We start from the raw sequence: 20,181 nt of genomic DNA on the forward strand, positions 1-20,181 counted from the left end.
CAGAGTAATTGACAAAGGCTGTAACTTTGAGAACAAGTATCTCTGGACTGATTGAGGATGATTCTTAAGATGCAGTGGGTCAGTGTTGGCTTTTATTCATGCAGTGTGTATCATCTGGCCTGGGTGTGACAGCATTACATTGATAGGGACACTGATTTATTAATTTTTTTAAACTTTCATTGCATGCACTTTCCTTGGCACTTAAAGGTCAATATTTAAAAGAACACCCTGGCTTAGGTGGTTAAATGTGGATGTGTGCATACAAACGTGCTTAGAACCAAATCATGGGTCCTTGTAGGAGAAATTAGGGATGCGTTTTACCATTGTGAGATGGCCTGCAACAGACTCATGTTTGTGTATCTTGCAGGTTAAATATGTAATGAGTTGTTTAAATATGCAAGTATTGTTCTGGTTTAGGACACCACAGCCAAAAATTGTACCTGAGGTTTAAAGAGGGATGTTCCACTTTGCGGAAACGGAACCAGGTGGATAACTTCCTGAATCAAATGGAATTTGAAAGAAAAAGAAGTTACAGGCAGTGATAGGATCATTTAATGGTTCTCTTGAGTCACTGAAGCCAAGAGTCAGCACTGCATCACAACCAGTACCCTCCAGTAGAATTCTGTTACAGTGCCCAATAGTTGTGTGAACTGCTGGGTTTACATGAGCTAAACAATTGCCATGGGCTTTCCAAAGCATTTCTTTACCCCACAGAGACAGGATTCATTGGCTGCCACCTAATGATGCAGAAATATGTTTTGATTTCTTGTTTCTCTATAAACTTGCCTGGTTTTAATAGACCATTAATAAAAATGCCATAATACTTAAAAAACTATGAGTGGGAGCCTGACATGTGTAAAATGAGCTGATCATGGAGTAGTAGGGAGAAAAAGAAACAAACCAGAGATAATATAATTGTGTTCCTCTAGAAATAACTGTCACCAGATAAAGCATCTGAAGCAGAAAGAAAACTGGGTCTGCAAGAAAAAGCTGGAGTACTTGCATAGGTGTGTTTCTACCTTTCAAAGCAATTAATGGCCTGGTGATTTAGTGAGTAATAAAACTGTCTTCAAAACACCAATAACTGTTTCTGAAGCAAAGGTACATTATGACCAGCTTATCTGTTACACCTTAAAGTATTTCAACTTGTACTTTGCACCAGTATCCCAGAGCTGTTTCACATCTGACATAGGTACCTTCTGCAGCCACTCCTGTACTTCAAAACACACAGTTTATACACTGCCTATGTCTGTTCCAGTGTCTGTGAGGAACTTGCTATTTATGACAGCCTCTCTGGACTAGCACTGAGTGATCACAAAATTCTTCACCTGCAAGTCAAATGCAGAGAAATAAGTTCCTGTGACACGTAAAAACAAACAGCATTTGGAAATGGGGGATGGCAGGAGGAGATCAAGGTCTATAATGGCAATTGAGGAGGCTCAGAGTCAGCTCATCCCACCTGAGGTGGCTACACTGGCAAAGCCAATTCATCTCACACATTTTACATACAGGGCTCAGGTAGAGACCGATCTCCACAAATACATGTTTCTCCACAGCAAACAGAGGGAGAGTTTGACCAGCAATGCAATCCTCACCATTGCCTTAGCGCTACCTAAATTGCCTGTCACATTTTCTATCCAGTTCCTCTGCTCTGAATGCTCATTTTCTTTTTTTCCCCAAAGTACCATTTCAGTATTGTAGGCCATTTTGAATAGAAGGTCTTGCTGTAAGAAAGGCACTCTCCAACACTGTACTATTTCCAAATCTGATAGTTTCCATACACATTTATTTGGAGATTTATCTGCTTAAAAATAAGACTTTGAAAATGTGTTTGTAGAAGGGGGCAGGGACTGGCCCGTGAGCCTGTGCACTTTGTACTCCACACAGTATCCTGAGCACTGATGCTATAAATAGCACTGCAGGCTCAGTAGAGCCATGAGTCACAGGCACCTATGGACTCCAATAAGGCAACCCAGGGAGCCTGCAGGACTGACATGCCCACGGCTAGACATCCAGCCCAGAAGGGCAGTGTGGCTTATGCTGGAGTTCTGACATCCTGGCCTATTTCCAGCAGTCTGAGTGAAACAATGGATTATGAAAAGCAAGGTGGTGAAATGATGGGATACCAGCTCCTCTGAAGGACTGCCTCAGGCACCTCAACAAGGGTGACACAGAACACAATGCTGGCCTGTGTCTGTCCAAAGCGTTACCAACAGCGACCCTAGAACAAAAGGCCTGGTGAGAACAAGATTTCCAGAATATCTTCAGAAACTTCTCAAGGTAACTACAAGCCCAACAGTGTAAGTATTTGGACGTCTGCAACAAGACAGAATCAGTCACTGGAGATAGAGTGACCTCTGCTTGTACCAACTGCAGAATCATGGTCAAGTGTGATGCAGGAGGACAACGCAGTATCACACAATCACAGAATGGTTTGGGTCGGAAGGGACATTAATGATCACCTAGTTCCAACCCTCCTGCCACGGGCAGGGACACCTTCCAGTAGACCAGGTTGCTCAAAGCCCCATCCAACCTGGCCTATGCCTACACGCCCTTGTAAAAAGCCCCTCTCCAGCCTTCTTGCAGGCCCACACCATTACCATACTTTATACCACGTGAAGTCACCTTCTCACCTAAATGAAAGGAAATTGCAAACTATAAATCCTTTAAAAGCTATTTTATTTATCTTGAAAGAAGAGAAACTGATTAGTTGTATAAAATATTCTCTTACATTTGATGCAAAGCGTCCTGTCTGTTTGAACAAAAAAATACATTGTCACAGTAAAGAAATAATACAGCCAAAGGATCGTGGGAGGACTTCAGCTGCTGTCGCTTATGGTCAGTGTACCACAATGTTAACACATATTCTGTAAAACTGCAAGAAGTGAGAAAATAAACATAAGGTACTCTTAACACTGTTACATCTTTCAGAAAGGAAGCTGAAGCTGTATTGAGACTAAAAAAAAAAGAACTCAGTTCTATTTTAAAGTTCACTGACAAATCAGTGTGCTGCTGGTAGAATTGTTAGTAGCTCTAGGATTAGCTTCCATTCAATAAAAGAACTGATCTTTCCAATGTGCTGCTGTAACTATTCTAGGATCAGCTAAACAACCTCTAAATAAGCTAGCCAAAGAAGATGCTGGTTTAAAATGTGTGTGTAATGAATAGCATACGCTTCTGCTATAGCTCTTGTAATTTAAGTAGCTGCAAAAGCTAAATTTCATAAAAATGGGTAATTCTGAAGCAAAACTTCATTTATTTATTCATATTTTAATCCACTGGAAGTCAAATATGTGCTTCCCTTACCTATTTTGCAAACATTTTGTCATTGCAAGAAAAATTCCAGTATCTGAATCAGTAACTTACAAATACTTCAGATGAAAAAAGGTTTGGGGTTGTTTTGGGGATTTTTTGCTAGTTCCAACAAGAACTTGCCTGTTAAACTCTGCCTTTTCAGTAAAACAAGGCAGACTGTTTTTCTCAGCATGGGTTCATCGAGTTTGGCTTTTCTGCAGATGCTGCAGCAAGGCTGATGAGAGAGGATACCCTGTGCTTTTAGAGACCAGGCTACTCTTACCTGGAACCCCACTTGGAGACACTCAGCTTTCAGCTACAGGAAGAAGGTTTGGTACCTGTTTCTCAAGCTTGTTCAGCTTGGTGATGGGTAGGTGAAAATCTGAAGAAATCAAGAAAATTCTACATCATTAGAATTTTGAAGCCTCATGTACCAGGTGGGAATCTCAATACTTTGAGATTTTCCAAGAGAAGAAAGTGCACGTTAAGTACTCTGTGTACGGGAAGAAGCTTCAGCTTCTTGGAATATTCTCTGTGGGATCCATATTCCATGAAATTCGAACTGATGGACAGCATAACTGCCCTCTGAAATTACACAAATACTAAGTACTGGTTTCAGTAGTACAGCTACATAATGAGTTCACTCTGCATTCAGGTTGTATGTCTTGATATGAGGCCCCAACTCTGCAAGGTCTCGTGACTGCTGTGCAGTTTAAGTTAATGGGAATCTGATGCGCTCATTATATACAGAGACAGAAATCTTTGCAGTATCTCGCCCCTCATGTTCAAAATTTGAAGTAATGAGGATATAAAAATGAAACCTAAGAAAAAAAAATAGTGCATTTCAAATCATTCTAGCTAACATCTTGTCTTTAGACAGAGAAATTCAGTCCAAGTGGACTGAATTGGCTTAAATCAGTCATGTTGCAATAGGAAAACTAAGACACCTTCCAAAGTTCGTTTGTAAAACCCTCACAAAAATATATAAATTAAATTCAGAGGCGTACATTGTATATATGCTACATCATAAGGCCAAAAGTATCATGAAAAACATATAAAAATTTAATAAGTCCAAATGCTTTCAACTAGCACTTAGAAATAAAAAGCAACTAAAAAAGCAACTTAATTACTGAAGGCTGTAAAGCAGAAACCATCTAAGAGGGCCTGCAGTGCAGCCCCTGGTCCTGAGAAGAATCTCACTTTTCTTCACTTGCTGAGGTATCATTTCCATCGTTCAGTTTCTGCTTTTGCATTCTTGTTCGAGTAGATGCTAAAAAAGCCAAACCAAAGCAAACAAAAGATTAAATACTTTCTTCAGAAATACTTTGGATGTGATTATTTACTGCAAAAATCTGTAACGAAACAAGGAACAGAAGTACACTGTTCTAAATAAAACAAGGCCCTCATTTGAAAATAAACACATGCTTCTGAGTTCTTGCTCAATCTCACACATCTTAAATTCATTCCACCCTTTCATTCAAGTTCACATTGCTTCTGTGCCCTCCCTTTGTCTGCTTCCATCCTCCAGGTAGGAGACAGACTGCATCGTGTAGGGATATGGTCCTGTTGCCAGGCAGATGCTCTGGGCCAAGCAGTGCCCACATCCCAGAGCCAGCCTGCCCGGGAAATGCCCTTTTTTCCCCCTCAGTAATGCACATTAACCATCAACTGGACATGAGACAGAACATTCCTTCTTTACCTCTGCCACAAGTGAACACAAACATTTCCCCTGCCCTAAAATAAACCAGAGGTGCCTGAATCCATGCACATACCCAGCTTGATGAGCAGACACTTGCTAGGTAAGAATATCTGATGGGCAAATCTGCTCAGCTACGGAGCTCAGATTCCACCAGAGAGTAAGAATGCCAGGTCAGACCAAGTGCATTCCTTCTTGGGAGTGGAAAATAGAGCTTAGATGCAGGGATGGGGCCATTTTGCTTTTCATGAGCTAGATTTGAGTTTCATTTGAAAAACAGAGGAGTGACCCCATAAAAATCAAACAGAAATGCTGACCCACAGTAAAAGAAAAAGCAGTCTTGAGTATTTTAGCATAAAGGACAGCAAAGCAACATATAAAATTACAATCTCCCTGTCTATATAATTTTCCTTTACTATAACTGCATTTTTGGTGGTCTGGTCAACTAAACACTGCTGCAGTTACTACTGATTTCTTTCTATCTGCAAGCTCTCAGCTAAGGGTCTATCATTTCATAAAATGGGAAAGCCTTGGCAAGAGTTTAATCCCATAGTTCAAAAATTTGAGTGCTCAGGGAGAATGTGTCTTATTCCCATGTAATACGGCATTTTCTATGCTGCTGTGCCATTTAACATCCTCGAGGCTTTTAAGGATTTCCATTTTATAATCTGCATTCTCAAGATTAAATGAAGCAAGTACAAGTAACTAAACAAATTATCAAGATGACGTCAGTGTCTTTATGAAAGCAGTGTCTTTATCTGAGTGGGCACAAACTGATTTATCCAAGGGACTCACTGATGAACAGTTAATGAAAAAAAGTCACACTCACTCATTTCTGCAAGCTTCTGTTGGAACTTGGACTCCTGTGGCAGGTGTTTGCTGCAGACAGAAAGCATATATCAAGTGGAAGTTGAAAAAAAAAACAACAACCAAACTTTTTATCTTCATAAGGTAACTAAATCAAGGTTAGTTCATTTCAGTGCTATTGCCTTCTCTTACAAAGATGCAAACTCTTATTCTTGCCTACACTAAACTCAAGAGCTACCTGATCTCATCTGCCTAAAAAATCATAGAATCATAGAGTCACAGAATAGTTAGGGTTGGAAAGGACCTCAAGATCATCAAGTTCCAACCCCCCCTGCCATGGGCAGGGACACCTCACACTAAACCATGTCACCCAAGGCTCTGTCCAACCTGGCCGTGAACACCACCAAGGATGGAACATTCACAGCTTCCCTGGGCAACCCATTCCAGTACCTCACCACCCTCACAGTAAAGAACTTCTTCCTCATAGCAAATCTAAACTTCTCCTGTTTAAGTTTTAACCCATTACCCCTTGTCCTGTCACTACAGTCCCTAATGAAGAGTCCCTCTCCAGCATCCCTACAGGCCCCCTTCAGATACTGGAAGGCTGCTATGAGGTCTCCACGCAGCCTTCTCTTCTCCAGGCTGAACAGCCCCAACTTTCTCAGCCTATCTTCATATCTCCAGTCCCCTGATCATCCTCGTGGCCCTCCTCTGGACTTGTTCCAACAGTTCCATGTCCTTTTTATGTTGAGGACACCAGAACTGCACACAATACTGCAAGTGAGGCCTCATGAGAGCAGAGTAGAGGGGATTTGTTTTTTAAAAAAACTGACTAAACATCATGGTTTAGCACTCAGCTGTAACACTGGGATGCTGGATGTGCAGGCACTGCATAAATCCTTGCTTCTGACATCAAAGTGACTAATTGAGAAGTACAAAGCTACATCTCTCATTCACTTACTGAAGTTCACAAATTAACAGAAGTCAGGATGTCAGGAAGGAGTTAGGATTGAGGGCCCGAGAATCAAATACACATAAGATACTGAAAAGCCAAGAACAATCTCTCACCTTCCATCTGCTTCGTCTTGCCCTTCTATATCAAAGCGCAGCCTCTTCAGTGGCTTAGGAGCAGTGCTTACTTCTGCACTGCGCTTCAGATGGTAGTCACTGTTGCCCACCATCTGGTTTATTTTTTGAAATTTTTCAGAAGTCTGAAGTGACAAAAAAAAAGGGGGGGGAATGCCAATAAATCCTGAAACTACTCAAACTTTCCAGATTATCCACTAAGACAAAGTAGGAGTTCTACAACTCTGCAGTTTAAGAACTCTATCTTCTTCAGAGCAACTAAAGTAAAATGCAAATTCAAAGCAAAGCATTGGAAACTGGATTTTTGAAAGGAGTTAACAGAACACCCCCATGATCTTTGTGCTTTCAGGTTCCCTAAGACATTACATTAACTTACAGACACTCCGTAGCCAGTTCTACAGGTGTCAGCAAAACAGCCCATTCCTCCAAAAGTTACACACATTCAAGATCAAACATTAAAAAGGTAAAACTCACCCCAAATGATTCACCAATTGACACCAGAATTCTGCAAAATGAAGAAGTGTTTAAGAGTAAAATGCATTTAATAATGATAGAACTGATCTGCACAGCTTAGCATAGGACATTAACAAAGTCTCTTCCTCTCTGCACTAACAGTGCAAACCCATACTGTGCTTTACTGTATTGAGACTGTTCAATGATTCTATGCAAACCAGAGAACATGGAATTACCAAATCAACCATAAAGACAGAAAAGAAACTGTGGCTTGAAAGAATCAGAGGCCCCCACAGTTCATTCCTTATCAGCAGGAAGACGCTTCACTGCTGGGTATCCAGATAACCAACCATCTTTTCATCTTTACCTTTAGGTGTTTCCTAATCAAAACCATGCAGGACTTCAACACAAAATACACAGTAATATTTTAACTTTTGTACACAGTGGGCTAGGTGCAAGGGGACTCACTCGATCCTAGCTTGAAAAGCCCACAGGAAACTGGCACATTTGCTGTCATCTTCTTCTAAGAACTAATGACCGACAGTTTGAAATGTTCTGCTCAGTCAACTAAATACTCTGAACCATTTTATTCCATAAAAGTATTAAACAAGCATACAAAGCTCAGCTCTGTATTTCAGGAGTGTGATCCAGAGTCAAAGCCAACATTTAAACAACTAGGTCAGAAAACTCTGCTTGCATATGACTGTCATAAATAAAAGGGAAAAAAAACAAACAAAAAACCTCTTTGAGCACACTGACTAAAATGAAACAGAAAAGTGTTCAAGGATGAATAAAGATGCCAAATACAGGATGCGAACGTTTAAACAGAAAAGATGCAACAACCACAGACTACTGACAAACAAACAAAAGGTTTTCTAATTTTCTTCCAGTAAAATGCGCCAAATACCTTTAATGTTGTCAAAGAAATGCCTGTCAACAACCTACCTAGACCTTGGAGTCATCTTTGTGGGTGACTGAAACCCATCAGAGAATTTGTATGGGCTCTTCAAGGGTGAGATGTAGATGTTATTGCCAGCAGGGACACGCCGAGGAGAGTTGGAAAACTGGTAAGGGCTGCGAGGAATGTGTGGGATAGGTGACAGAGTGGGAGGCTATAAAAAGAATAAAATAATTGTAAGGTTTTATTTTCTATATATCCCTATTCTGTTAAATAATGAACTCTAAACACAACAGCTTACCCTGTTGGAGGCATACTGCAAAATGTTCGTTTTCAGCCTCTGCATAAACACTAAGTTGTAAAAAACTATAATGGAGTCATACTGTTCTTCCCTGATGAGAACACGTTTGAAGGTCTACATAGGGTGAGAAAATCATAAACAGTTTTTAAAAGAGGGATGAAAAACAAACTTGTAAAACCATACAAAAAGTCTGTGCCAGATAAGAGCTAAGATGGCATGTGTAGTGTATGCAAGCCATTGTAACCATTGCTTAGAACTGTTCTTAACTGTTGTTTTTCCAAACATGTATGAACACCAGTAGAAGCATCTACTTAATTAACTGGCACAGCACCTTAGCGGTAACATGTTGATAACATTATCCATATTTAAGCTCCATTTACTTTCAAACACACAACTGTTATTACTGTGCACACCTTGGAAGGCTAAAAAAAAAATCATTACTGTCCTGATGATAAAAATAGTTCTTAAGGCTTAGAGACAAAAGTCCAGAGTTTAGCCAAGATGCACAAATACTCTATGAGAAATTCTGCTACTAAAGGATGCTACAGTTCAACTGACTGTTCAGTGAGATTTTTTCTATTAATTTAGTTACTGTTTCATGCAAAAATGTAAGGCCCTTATGAAGAAAGGAACTTCTTAATGTTACAATTAAGCCTGCAACTTTAATACATACACACCTGTTTGATATCTAACCATATTTCTATTGAAAGCTTCTATAGAAAGTTGTCTGCTTCTCTTCCCTTAACGCTCCATGGATGTTAACTGTTAAAGGCACTTGGGTTGCATTTGAAAATCCTATTAGCTCTAGACCCGAATCTTTGATCTAGTCTCCAAACAGAATCATAAACCATTAATCAGTATCTCTAAGTAAAAAAGTGGAATGAAGTTTTCTTTCCAAGGAGAGTTACCAAACTATTTGCGTGAGATGTTTAAAGAAACATTTAGAGCCAGTTTTCTCCTCCACAAAATGGAGATGCAGTGAAGTAGAAGTCTTCTTCTGGTGCTCAGGCGCAGTTTTATCTTGCTTTAGACAGAGATAAATAATTAGTTTATAACACTTTTATGGAGGGATAACATTAAAATATTTCCATACCTCTTGATTTGTGTTGGGAAGCTCCTTGTAGGCCGAAACAATGGTTTTAAATCTAAGATCTACATTCTTTACTTTGCATATACCATACATGGAACACATCATGATCTACAAAAGAAACAAGACAAGACAACTGGAAATGCAGAAAATTAATGCAGCTTCTTCAAGTAATCAGTTGATGAACTTCAATTACTAATTGTGCTCTGTAAACCAGCATGCAACTCTGCTTCATAAGACCTTCCAGAATATAAGTCAACTACTGTTTCCTCTAGTTCTGTATGATAATCAATTGGAGCTGATATCTTCCCAAACTCATATGCTGCAATTTTAGGCTTGAATAACAAAACTTTTATGAGCCACACATTGTCTTCCCAAAGAAAAATCAGTTTTTCTTATGCAAATTATTATAAAACTTGTTGTGTCTTCGTTATTTTGAACATAGCTGCAAATTTTATTTGAGGATCCCAGAGTAAGTCACTGCCAGTACTTAAAAAACCTGATGTTAGACTTCACTCTATATTAATTTCTCCTTTGAGTGATCAATAGAGAAATAAAAGCTCAGGTGATTATTTATAATGGCTAAAGAACGTATAAGCAACATTTTGTTCAGTTTCAAAACTTTATTGTTAATATTACCTGGTCCAAGTGCCTGTCTCTCATAAGCTCATACTCATTTTGCAGTGTGTGCTGGAAGAGGGTCCAGATTAAGGGTTCCAGGTAAGGATGGTCAGAAAGAAGCCGAAAGAAGAGGGTATGCAGTCGGAGATAGGCCAGCAGATACACTTCAAAAACAGAGAAATAAAATAAACTGAAATTGTAATAAGAGTGGCAAACAAAACAAAAGGAACATGATGGAGGATGGACAGCAACTGAATGTTCATCATTTCCTACTACAGAAACTGTAAGCCATCAAATGAAGTTAGCAGATGCCAGTCTCAATCAAAATATATGGAAAAGATTCTTTATACGACAGGCAGTGGACACACAGAAGTCCACACTACACAATGCTGTGCACACTGTGTCTAGAAGAAGCCTCCACCTGACCCCTTACGGCCATTCTTACCATCAGCAGATAAGTTTTCAGTTAGAACTCAATAGTGTGTAGAGTGCAAGCACTGACCTCCTGGCACTGTTTTACTATTTCTGCCAGAGGCACCTGAGGGTTTGCACAGTGTTTATTACCGATTCTACTATAATCATTTAAAAACGCTGAGCTGCAAAACCCCAAAAGGAAAAATAACAAGAGGTAACTTTGCAGTTTTGGCACATACAGAAGCAACAAACCTTTTTTGTAGAACAGAGAGAGGGAGGTAGATTTCTGTGGCTTCTGTGTTTGAGGGGTAACACCTGGCTGAGCATCTGAAGTGGAAGTACCACTTAGAGGAGGTCCTTTCTTCTTAGGAGATCTCACAGGAGAAAGATAGCTGGAGATTCAACATGTATTAGGCACTTAGCATCACAGGATAAAGGAATAATCTCACATGAATAATACTTGCAGCAACTCTTCCCCCATTAGAAGAAATTAATTTCTCCTGTAACCTGCTATTCCCATATCAGGAATTAAAACTTCAAGTTATTGATTAAATACTTCATAAAGGGACTTATTCATGAGCAAGTAAGATAACAGTTTGCAATTACAAGTTTGACAGGGCTTGTAAAAAATATTTCAGAATTAAATATAGTTAAATTTACATGTATAATAAGCAGCAGCAAATGCAACACTCCAACATGTACCAAGCCTAAGTACCAAGCCTAACAAGTAGAAAAACAGAATACAAGTGGAGTTAAATACTAAGGGTGATATTAACATGTCACTTACAGGTCCGCTGCAGTGTGATTATGCTGGAGAGGCAGACTGAGAGTGGAAGTGGGCTCAGGCTGTTCAGTTTGGCTTTCTCGTTCTTTTGACTGCTTGATAAGATCAAACAGCGGTGACCCCTAGAAAAATGACAGTAACTTTTCATTATACAGAGAATAGACAACCACACCGGATGGATTTTGTTCCTTCTCTAAAAACAACCCCAAAATTATGATTCTAACCAGAACATTAATCTTCTGAAATACTTCAGAACACCCACATTTTGCCAGGTAAATTTTAACTATTTAACTGACAAATTTTAAGTATTAAATATACCACTTTTTCTGTTTCTACAGCAGCCCATTAGATACAGGCTAACTGTGGAATTGAGACACAGCTGCACTCTAGAGGCTGTTATTACTTTCTATTAAATAGCCATTTCTAAAAAAGCAGCAAACAATACAAGAAAATACATAAAAGGTCACATTTTCAAAAAATGAAACAAAACCCAAACAAAATAAAGCAAGCAAAAAACCACCAACCTCTCAGTGACTGAAAGTTACTGCTGTACTTAGTGTCATTCCATTTCTGGTACAACATATACCAATATTTTACATACGATAATATAGGTCATAACTCATCTCACTGCACTGGGGACTATTTCGATCTCTGTAGTATCATGTTCCAGAGCTACCTCTGGCAAGAGTTAGAGTCATTCTGGATACCTTAAGATTCTGCCCTCATGCCCAAAACACTGTGAATGCTCCATCCCTGGCAGTGTTCAAGACCAGGTTGGACGAGGCCTTGGGTGATATGGTTTAGTGGTAGGTGTCCCTGCCCATGCCTGGGGGTTGGAACTTGATGATCTTAAGGTCCTTTCCAACCCTAACTATTCTATGATTCTATGATTCTAAAACCAAAACCCATTTGGATTTTAGGTCAATTATCAGTACTTTAGCTGGAGTAAGTCTGAACCTATTAAGAGCCTGAGGTAGGAGGCAATGCAGGGAGGATGCAAGTGGAATGGAGAAGGTTCTGGCTGAAGCAACATAAGTACTACTGCTGATGTCAGTAATAAACAGCAGGTCTTGCAGAAATAATTATCTCAGGCTTTTGCTGCTCGTGTGTCATGCACAGAGTAGAATTATGCTGAGACAGCACAACAGCATGGGAAAACATTTCATCATCATCATCTACATAATTAATTTTGAAAACACAGTGTTGCTGGCTTCTGGTTTTATATTTTCTTTAAATGGGAGCACAAGATCCTTGAGCACAATATTGCCTTCCAACAGTGCACCATCAGAACTCCACAAGCAAAAGAACATATGATTAGCAAATGTTTGCAGCCTTGGTGGGAAAACAGTATCCATAAGACTGGGAATGAAGTGGGCAACAACATTTTTCTCCAAATGATCTCAATACTTTGCACTCAATTCATTGTCTGACTGTCCAAGGTCTATTTGATCCTACATGTTACTAATATTAAAATATGATGGCACAGATGACAAACCTGTAGCTACAATAAGAAATAGGCGCACAGCACGCATGCAAAGCTAGCTGCATCATCTAAGGCAATAAGAAAAGGCCTAGTGAAACTAGGCTGGATTTACTAGAATTAAAACTACTGTTAAGACTTGCTCCATTTAGCCTTCGTTCTAAAAAAAAAAAAAAAGTGAACAAGTAAACATTCAGAGCAATAAGATAAGAGTGACTTGAGATTTACGATTTCTTACATTGTGTAATTTTTAAACTATGATTTTGGCAATACTGTTGGAGCTGTTCCATCCACAGCAGAAAAACATCAGTCACTGATTCATAACCGCACAGTTATTTCGCCAGCACTTCTCAACCAGATCAGCTCTTGGGCTGGTTTGCAAAGTCTTCCCTTATAATTTAGGAGTGCACGTTCTTCTCGCTTGTTTCTTTCAGCACTGCCCTTGCTAGAAACACAGAGACATTACCTTCTCCATTTCTAATTCTTCCAACCACTTAGCCTCTCCTTGCTCTTATTCCCACCAGCATTTCACTATGCTCTGAAGAATCTAAGTTCTTTTCCAAAGCAATCACTACGTCATTGCTAAAACATCTTGGTTCCTTGACTAAGAGTGAATCGTTTCACATTTTAGGCATCAATGAGTAGAAAAGTATTGTTTTGAATGGAGCACCAGTAGGAGGAAAAAGTGTTGATAAAGGGGAATGAGTGGTCAAGAAACAGAAGTAGAAGTCACTATTTTTGAAATCAGCACTTGAGACCAGCAGTCTCAGGTCCTCTCTCAACTCTGCTCCAATTTTCCCTACACAAGGTGTAGATTTCATTAGATGAAGCGAGGGGGACACAGCAGCTTGCTACCTATGGAAGGGACCTGCCTACTTTTGCATCATCTCCACTCCTCCTCTTCTATTCGCCAGCCTTGACAACCAGTAAACTTCTACATAAGTCAATTTGATGCACCAAACCAGCAGAAAGTAAACAAAAAAAAGCAAAACCAGATTTAAGGCAGCTCTGCAAAGAATCACACGCAGAGCTGAACAAACACTAAGAAAAGACAGGGCAGCAACACCACGAAGGTTGGGAGCAAAGCAGTAAAAAGGAGAACATGGGGAGTATGAGATGTCCTATATTTACTGATGAGAACAATCTGTTCAATCAGCTGGTTGGCACGTGAAACTTTACCCTACAGAAGCGGAAGACACCTACTGCTGCTTTCCATCAGTTAGATGAATTACAGTTACCAAGATATTCTTTGTGTAGAAACATCTCCTTACAGAAACCGAGTAGCAAGACACAGCAAGTCCAATACATCGTTTTTGGGTCCCACAAATACTAATTGACACTATGGTTAAAAATGTGGCAAGATAAATGCAGCGCCTCAAGAAAAAAATAAATGTAGAAGTACACAGAGGTGAGTTTTCTCACATGCATCTACCCCTAACCTGCAAAAGTGATGGGATTACAACCCTGCCTCCTTTCTTTATATTTAAACATGAAAAAACCTTCAAATTAGTGAATCTGAAACACATTCTGCAGCTTGCAGGTTTTGATCTTATCGGGGCAAAGTCTGTTCAAATACAGTCCCCCCATTTGGTATTCAATGTATCTCTTGCTCAAATGAGCAAAATATAATATCCTTAACCAGATGATTACCGGTCCGCTAAAGTAATAGTCACAGAAGAACTTCAACCCTGGGCTCAGCTTTATTGAACAGGATTGCTTATCAGTAGCTTTTTTCTAAAGCGATATTATTCACGCTAGCTGTTACAAATTTTGTATTACTTTTTAAAGCTTTCAAGCAGCACTTCAGGTGAACAGGTCACCTTCAATGAATTCCTTTCACATGAAAGGAGTTTTACAGTTTTTGCTTTAACGCTCAGTATGTGATTAATGTTACTAGATGCAGCAACGGAATAATTTTTACTAAATGAAATGATACTTTTCATCTAAAACTTCCCTGCAGTGGCTAGAGAAGCCCCATATTATTAGTGCAAAAAGGGAGAAAGCAATTAAGGCCTGAAATTTCTCAGGGTCAAACAGCCACTGGCATCAGAATGAAGAATAAGCCTGAAATGTGACTCAGTCCCCCTCCTACTACCCAGAGCTAACTATAAATCAGCAGTGTTTAATCCAGTGAATTAAGAGGGGCTTTAAGTGAGCCTCTACAGGATGCTTGCGTGGCAGGGAAGTATCTGTGGTGGTTTTAGCTCAGCCTGAAAACTCCTTTTATGGACAAAACAAGCTGAATTTCTTGTTGGCTAAGCTTTATTTGACTATGGCAAAACTACAGGACACACAGGTGCTTCCCAGCTTCCTGATCATCACATCAGCTCTGTTCCAACATGTTCAACTGGACTTTGGTATCCATGAAATGATTAAACAAAAGACCTAAATCCTCAAACCTGGAGAACAGCTACCCCTGGGTTTGGGTGTACTCACTGGCCACAGGGGAAGGCCCTGAGCAGCCACACTCTCAGCACTGCTACCTGACAGTCTGCAGTAATTTTTAAACTGCTTTTGTCTGGTTTCTATTGTTTCATGGTTTTATTCTTTATAATGATTTCTTAATCAATTTTCAGGTTTTAGTTACTTGTCCACAGTAAATTTCAATGTTGTGTTTATCACTAAACTATGTACCTATTTCAATGCCAAGTTCCCTTGGGACAGTTTGTTTCCTTTTTAGATAATCAACACCAGCTCAAATTATTGTATCAGCCAACACAATACATAACATTAAGAAATATTATTCATAATATGCTAAAGATGGCTGTGATTTTGCAAGGCAAAACATAACTTATTTAGAACTGAGACCTCTGGAATGGAACTGTAAGTAGTGGATCGGTGTGAGCTACTTCCACCCTTCTTTCCCATGGCAGCACTGCATGCCCAGAAAGATGACTTTTGCTTGAAACTGTATTTTCAGAAGCTTCACATGACAACTGGTATTCAGAATTCTGAATAATTTAGGACTGCTAAAGCAAAAGATACTTCATAGTCTAAATTTAAATCATTTTTATCATAAAAAAGGTAAGATAAGGACCATGTTTTAATTTCATACACGAGTTGTGCTAGATAAAGTATGTTCCTATTAAGCCTTGTGCTTACAAAATCTATAAAAAAAATCTCCATTAACTGCTGTGCTAATGATTTAATTCATCCAAGAATACTGACAGATCTGCTTTTATCTCCTTCGAGCAAACGTATGCTTAACACAAGTCCTATTCCTACCTTGCTCATCTCCAGTATTTAAGTAATACTGTCACCAAGCTTTGTGCGGATCGACTTTTATCTAAATGCTTTCTATACAGAGGTGAAAAAAAAGCAAAAAAGAAACAATGACTGTTAATTAGTTCTGGTCATTTGAGAGCGTATTTTCACAGGCTCAAACAAGAGGCTTAGCATGGAGGAAATATGGAGGAAATAACAAGCACATACTAATACACCTACAAATCATGAAAACCTTGATTATTTGAAGTCCTTAATGCAAAATATGTGAGCAGCTGACCTAGCCTCAAGCCTGTTTGGAATTTTCAAATTCAGTTCTCTCAATATTCCAATTTTGACTATTTTAATTATTTCTAATAGAATTATCGTACCAGAAAAAAAATAACTGCTCTGGTCTGGCATACAGGACCCATTGTGGAAATGTGGAACTGACTTAGGCAGTCTCTAACGAATACAGATACTTATTAATATGAAATCAAGCATCTCTAATGGTAGAAACTGACATTTCTTATCAAAAGCTATTTGAAGGCATAGTGAACACGGATTTCAAATCTCTCCAGTCAGAGAAGGAGAGCCAGGTTGCTGAGTAACTTAGGAATTCAGCACATTAAAGCCTCAACTTCACAAACAGTCTTAAGTCTGTACAAGCCAGAAGTCCATCAAAAGACACAGTCCCAAACTTCATCACCTGTACCCTCCCTCTCTCCATCCCCAGTCTTTCTTGTGTTGGCAGAGTTGGAGAACTGGTCCAGGAAACTGAGGTTTTGTTGCCATTTTTATTTAGTTGGAGGCGTTTTGTTGCTTTACATATTTGGCAGGGTAGGCCTTAGTTTTGCATTCAGAGCAGCCTCCCTATCCAGTTTATGTTATGGCAATGCAAGTGTTTGCATGAATGAAGAGATAGAAATGAGCAGCTGGAGGGTGACATGAGACACCACCTTTCAGTGCTAGTATGATGGCAGAGAACGGGAAGTCAAGCCTCACAAATCACCAGGTTTCTTCTCTAAAGTGACCAACACATCTTTGAATAGGTCTCCATATCTTCCAATCAGAAGCTCTGACAGGGTCCTTCAGGTAAGGGTCTTTAAAGGCAGTGCTGCCGAAGGGCAGATAAGAATGAAGTTACTAGTTAAATGACAGATGTTGAAAGTACAAATAAGGTCAATTTTCACAGTGAAGAGAGGTTATCAGTGAAGTCTTTATGCTTTCTGCTGAGACTGCTCTGTTTAACATTCACAAGTGACAAGGAAACCTGGAAGGGACAGGAAAGATAAGGCTGCTAGAAGCACAAAATTATTCAGTCTTAGGAAAAATAAAATCATGGCAAAAAGATCTCATGACTTTCAATGACTGGATGATAAAATAGCTATAGTAGTCAATGATGATAAGAGCAAAAATAATAAATAGAGGAAAATTTCCTTAATTTATATTTTTAACAAGGGCTCTAATGTTACCATTACTTTAAATATATATATTTAGTTAGTGTAACTAATTCTGCAAACCCCAAATCAACATTCAGAAGTCAAAGCTTAAAGAACTACTAGCAAAAAAAAGTAAAACAGAGTTATTACGCCAGTATAGTAGTCTGTGATCAGTCACCAAACCAGTTAAAGTAGTAAGACTGAAAGCCAAAACCAACTACTTTTATCACACAGCTCAAGTGTTCAGCTGTGGAAGTAACTGCTACAAAAGGTGAGCGTGGAAAACTGACTTTGCTTCAAAAGACAACTGCACACATAGATCCACAAAGCACTACATAATACAATAATGCTTACTATGTATTTTTTGCTCAACATTATCCAACCAAATAGAATTGTAGGCTCATACACCTCATGGAGTTTGTTTTCTTCCCCACAAAGCAATTGCTACAAGCCTCTTCTAGATGGATGTGGGTTCTGCACTGGCAGTGGTGCTACAAAACCAATCAATATCTGAAGTAGCTCCCCTGTGTAACTAGCTTGCAACATAATTCTTGGACAAACTTCACTTCAAGATTCTCAGGCGAAATCCAAAGGTCTCAAAGACAAACTGGACAATTACCAGTTTTTCCTCCCCTCTGCAGAAGAAAACATGTACAAGACAAACTAAAACCTACCCAATGTGAACCATTTGACTGTTGGAAATGGTATCAGTCAGCAACAAAATGTTCTGCCAAAAATCCTGAGGTTGAGAATTTTATCAACAACCTTAAACTGTGAAAACACTACAGAGTGTTACAACTTTTTTCAGAAAAAGAAGTAGAGAAGAGATGCTTTAAGGACCATTGCGTTAACTGACACCACACAGTATTAAGAAGAACACTTCAATACTTATATCCATATCTGAAAAATTATTACAGTAAGGAATAAAACAGCTCTCAAGAACTTTCTTTAGAGTAACTTTGGGGTCACAAAATGTCTATCTCAGTACAAAGAATTTATTGATGCCATTTTTATTGCAACAATCAAATGGATTGCCACATTACCACATCACACTTTCTAGCCGCTTCATTTTTAATTGATTTACACAGTCCCAGTTCCCAGAACAACCATTAAGAGCAGTTCCAGGAACTACTTTTCCAAATACAAGTGGAGACATGATAACGAAGTGCCTCTTAAAATTTTTGGTTAAAGCTGGCAGTTCAGTTTCAAGTCTCATGTTCTTTCTAGCTTCTCATTAGCCGGACAAATTTAGGTACAACATCCCACCACCAATTCTCTTAATCTAGCTAAAAGTGGTAAGTGTGCCAGGAAACTTCACAGATAGCAGTTGTTGAAAGAGCAGGACAGTATCTTTTACCAACATAATCAAGGAGTCAACAAATTATGCATTGAACGAAAAAAGACACAACAGATAATCTGTGGAGGATGTGGATGAGCTCACATATCAAAAGACCAAGTCTCCAGAAAAAGTAATATTAGCTAGGGGATGGTACACATCCTGAAATCATTAAGAGCAGATGTGCTATGATATTTAAAAGCAAAAAAGGACTATAAATATCATAGAATCACAGAATGGTTTGTGTTGGAAGGGACCTTAAAGATCATCTAGTTGCTGCCATGGGCAGGGACACCTTCTACTAGGCGAGGTTAGAGTCATAGGATAGGATAGGATAGTTAGGGTTGGAAAGGACCTTAAGATCATCAAGTTCCAACCCCCCTGCCATGGGCAGGGACACCTCACACTAAACCATCTCACCCAAGGCTCTGTCCAACCTGGCCTTGAACACCGCCAGGGATGGAGCATTCACAACCTCCCTGGGCAACCCATCCCAGTGCCTCACCACCCTTACAGTAAAGAATTTCTTCCTTATATCCAATCTAAACTTCCCCTGTTTAAGTTTTAACCCATTACCCCTTGTCAAAGCCACATTCAACCTGGCACACCTTGTAACATGCTTCATACATCTGAAAGAAGAAATACGACAAAGAAATTGGAGTTCCAAAAGCAATATGCCATATTTCATAACAAAGGAAGGCAGCACAAGTATGAAAACTCTTATGTGATGAATTTATCAATCACTTTCAGAAATTATCTCGATCTGAAGAAAATTATACATGACACAGTGAAGAAAGAGAAAGCTATAGTTGTAACAAATCTATCAGCTATATTTTTGGGCAAAACCCCACCCCTTAAGGTGAGTTTTGATCTTCCTTTGAGCCAATGCTTCTGTGACTACCACTACTGAGTATCTCAAGCCCAGTTACTTTGCTCTATATTAAGTATTTGCTTAAGGCAGACAAAACCTGTCACTGTGTTATGCTTAGTTTTCAAAGCAGAAGCATACGCAGAGCTTCTGAGCACTCGTGACAGTAACAGACATGCAGAGTTGCAGTACAGTCAGGTACCGTAAGATTTTTGTTGCCAATTTACCCTTCTCATTTTTAACTTTCTTCAAGCTTGTTAAAAATGAGATCAAGCTATTTTCTTTTTCATTTTTTTTCCCCTTAGGTGTCTTTATTACATAAACTATAAGAGTAGAGCGTAAAGATAACTGACTTTAGAGAAAAAGTGCTTGTGGACAAAAATGCCTGAGTGCTGGAGTACAACAGCAAGTTA

The 20,181-nt window shown here is 39.2% G+C and overlaps 1 protein-coding gene across 4 annotated transcripts in view; it reads right to left on the reverse strand.

Annotated features, from left to right (window-relative positions):
- The window catches only part of RB1 (RB transcriptional corepressor 1), a 217,540-nt gene that overhangs the window by 141,462 nt on the left and 55,897 nt on the right, over window positions 1–20,181 (reverse strand). For 3 of the 4 annotated variants that reach the window (XM_062607346.1, XM_062607349.1, XM_062607347.1), the window contains 10 exons: window positions 11,445–11,563; window positions 10,910–11,049; window positions 10,262–10,407; window positions 9,629–9,733; window positions 8,536–8,649; window positions 8,282–8,448; window positions 7,358–7,388; window positions 6,866–7,008; window positions 5,820–5,869; window positions 2,663–4,564 (listed from right to left, as the gene is read on the reverse strand). In XM_062607346.1, coding sequence (XP_062463330.1) covers window positions 4,491–4,564; window positions 5,820–5,869; window positions 6,866–7,008; window positions 7,358–7,388; window positions 8,282–8,448; window positions 8,536–8,649; window positions 9,629–9,733; window positions 10,262–10,407; window positions 10,910–11,049; window positions 11,445–11,563 — 1,089 coding nt within the window. In that variant the 3' untranslated portion in view covers window positions 2,663–4,490. Of the gene's footprint in view, window positions 1–2,662; window positions 4,565–5,819; window positions 5,870–6,865; window positions 7,009–7,357; window positions 7,389–8,281; window positions 8,449–8,535; window positions 8,650–9,593; window positions 9,734–10,261; window positions 10,408–10,909; window positions 11,050–11,444; window positions 11,564–20,181 lie in introns of those variants that run through there. The other variant, XM_062607350.1, reaches the window with a different exon arrangement.

The sequence above is a fragment of the Pezoporus occidentalis genome, unplaced genomic scaffold (assembly GCF_034315485.1).
Source record: "Pezoporus occidentalis ecotype Australia unplaced genomic scaffold, CSIRO_AGI_Poc_V1 ctg122, whole genome shotgun sequence".
Lineage (NCBI taxonomy): Eukaryota > Metazoa > Chordata > Aves > Psittaciformes > Psittacidae > Pezoporus > Pezoporus occidentalis.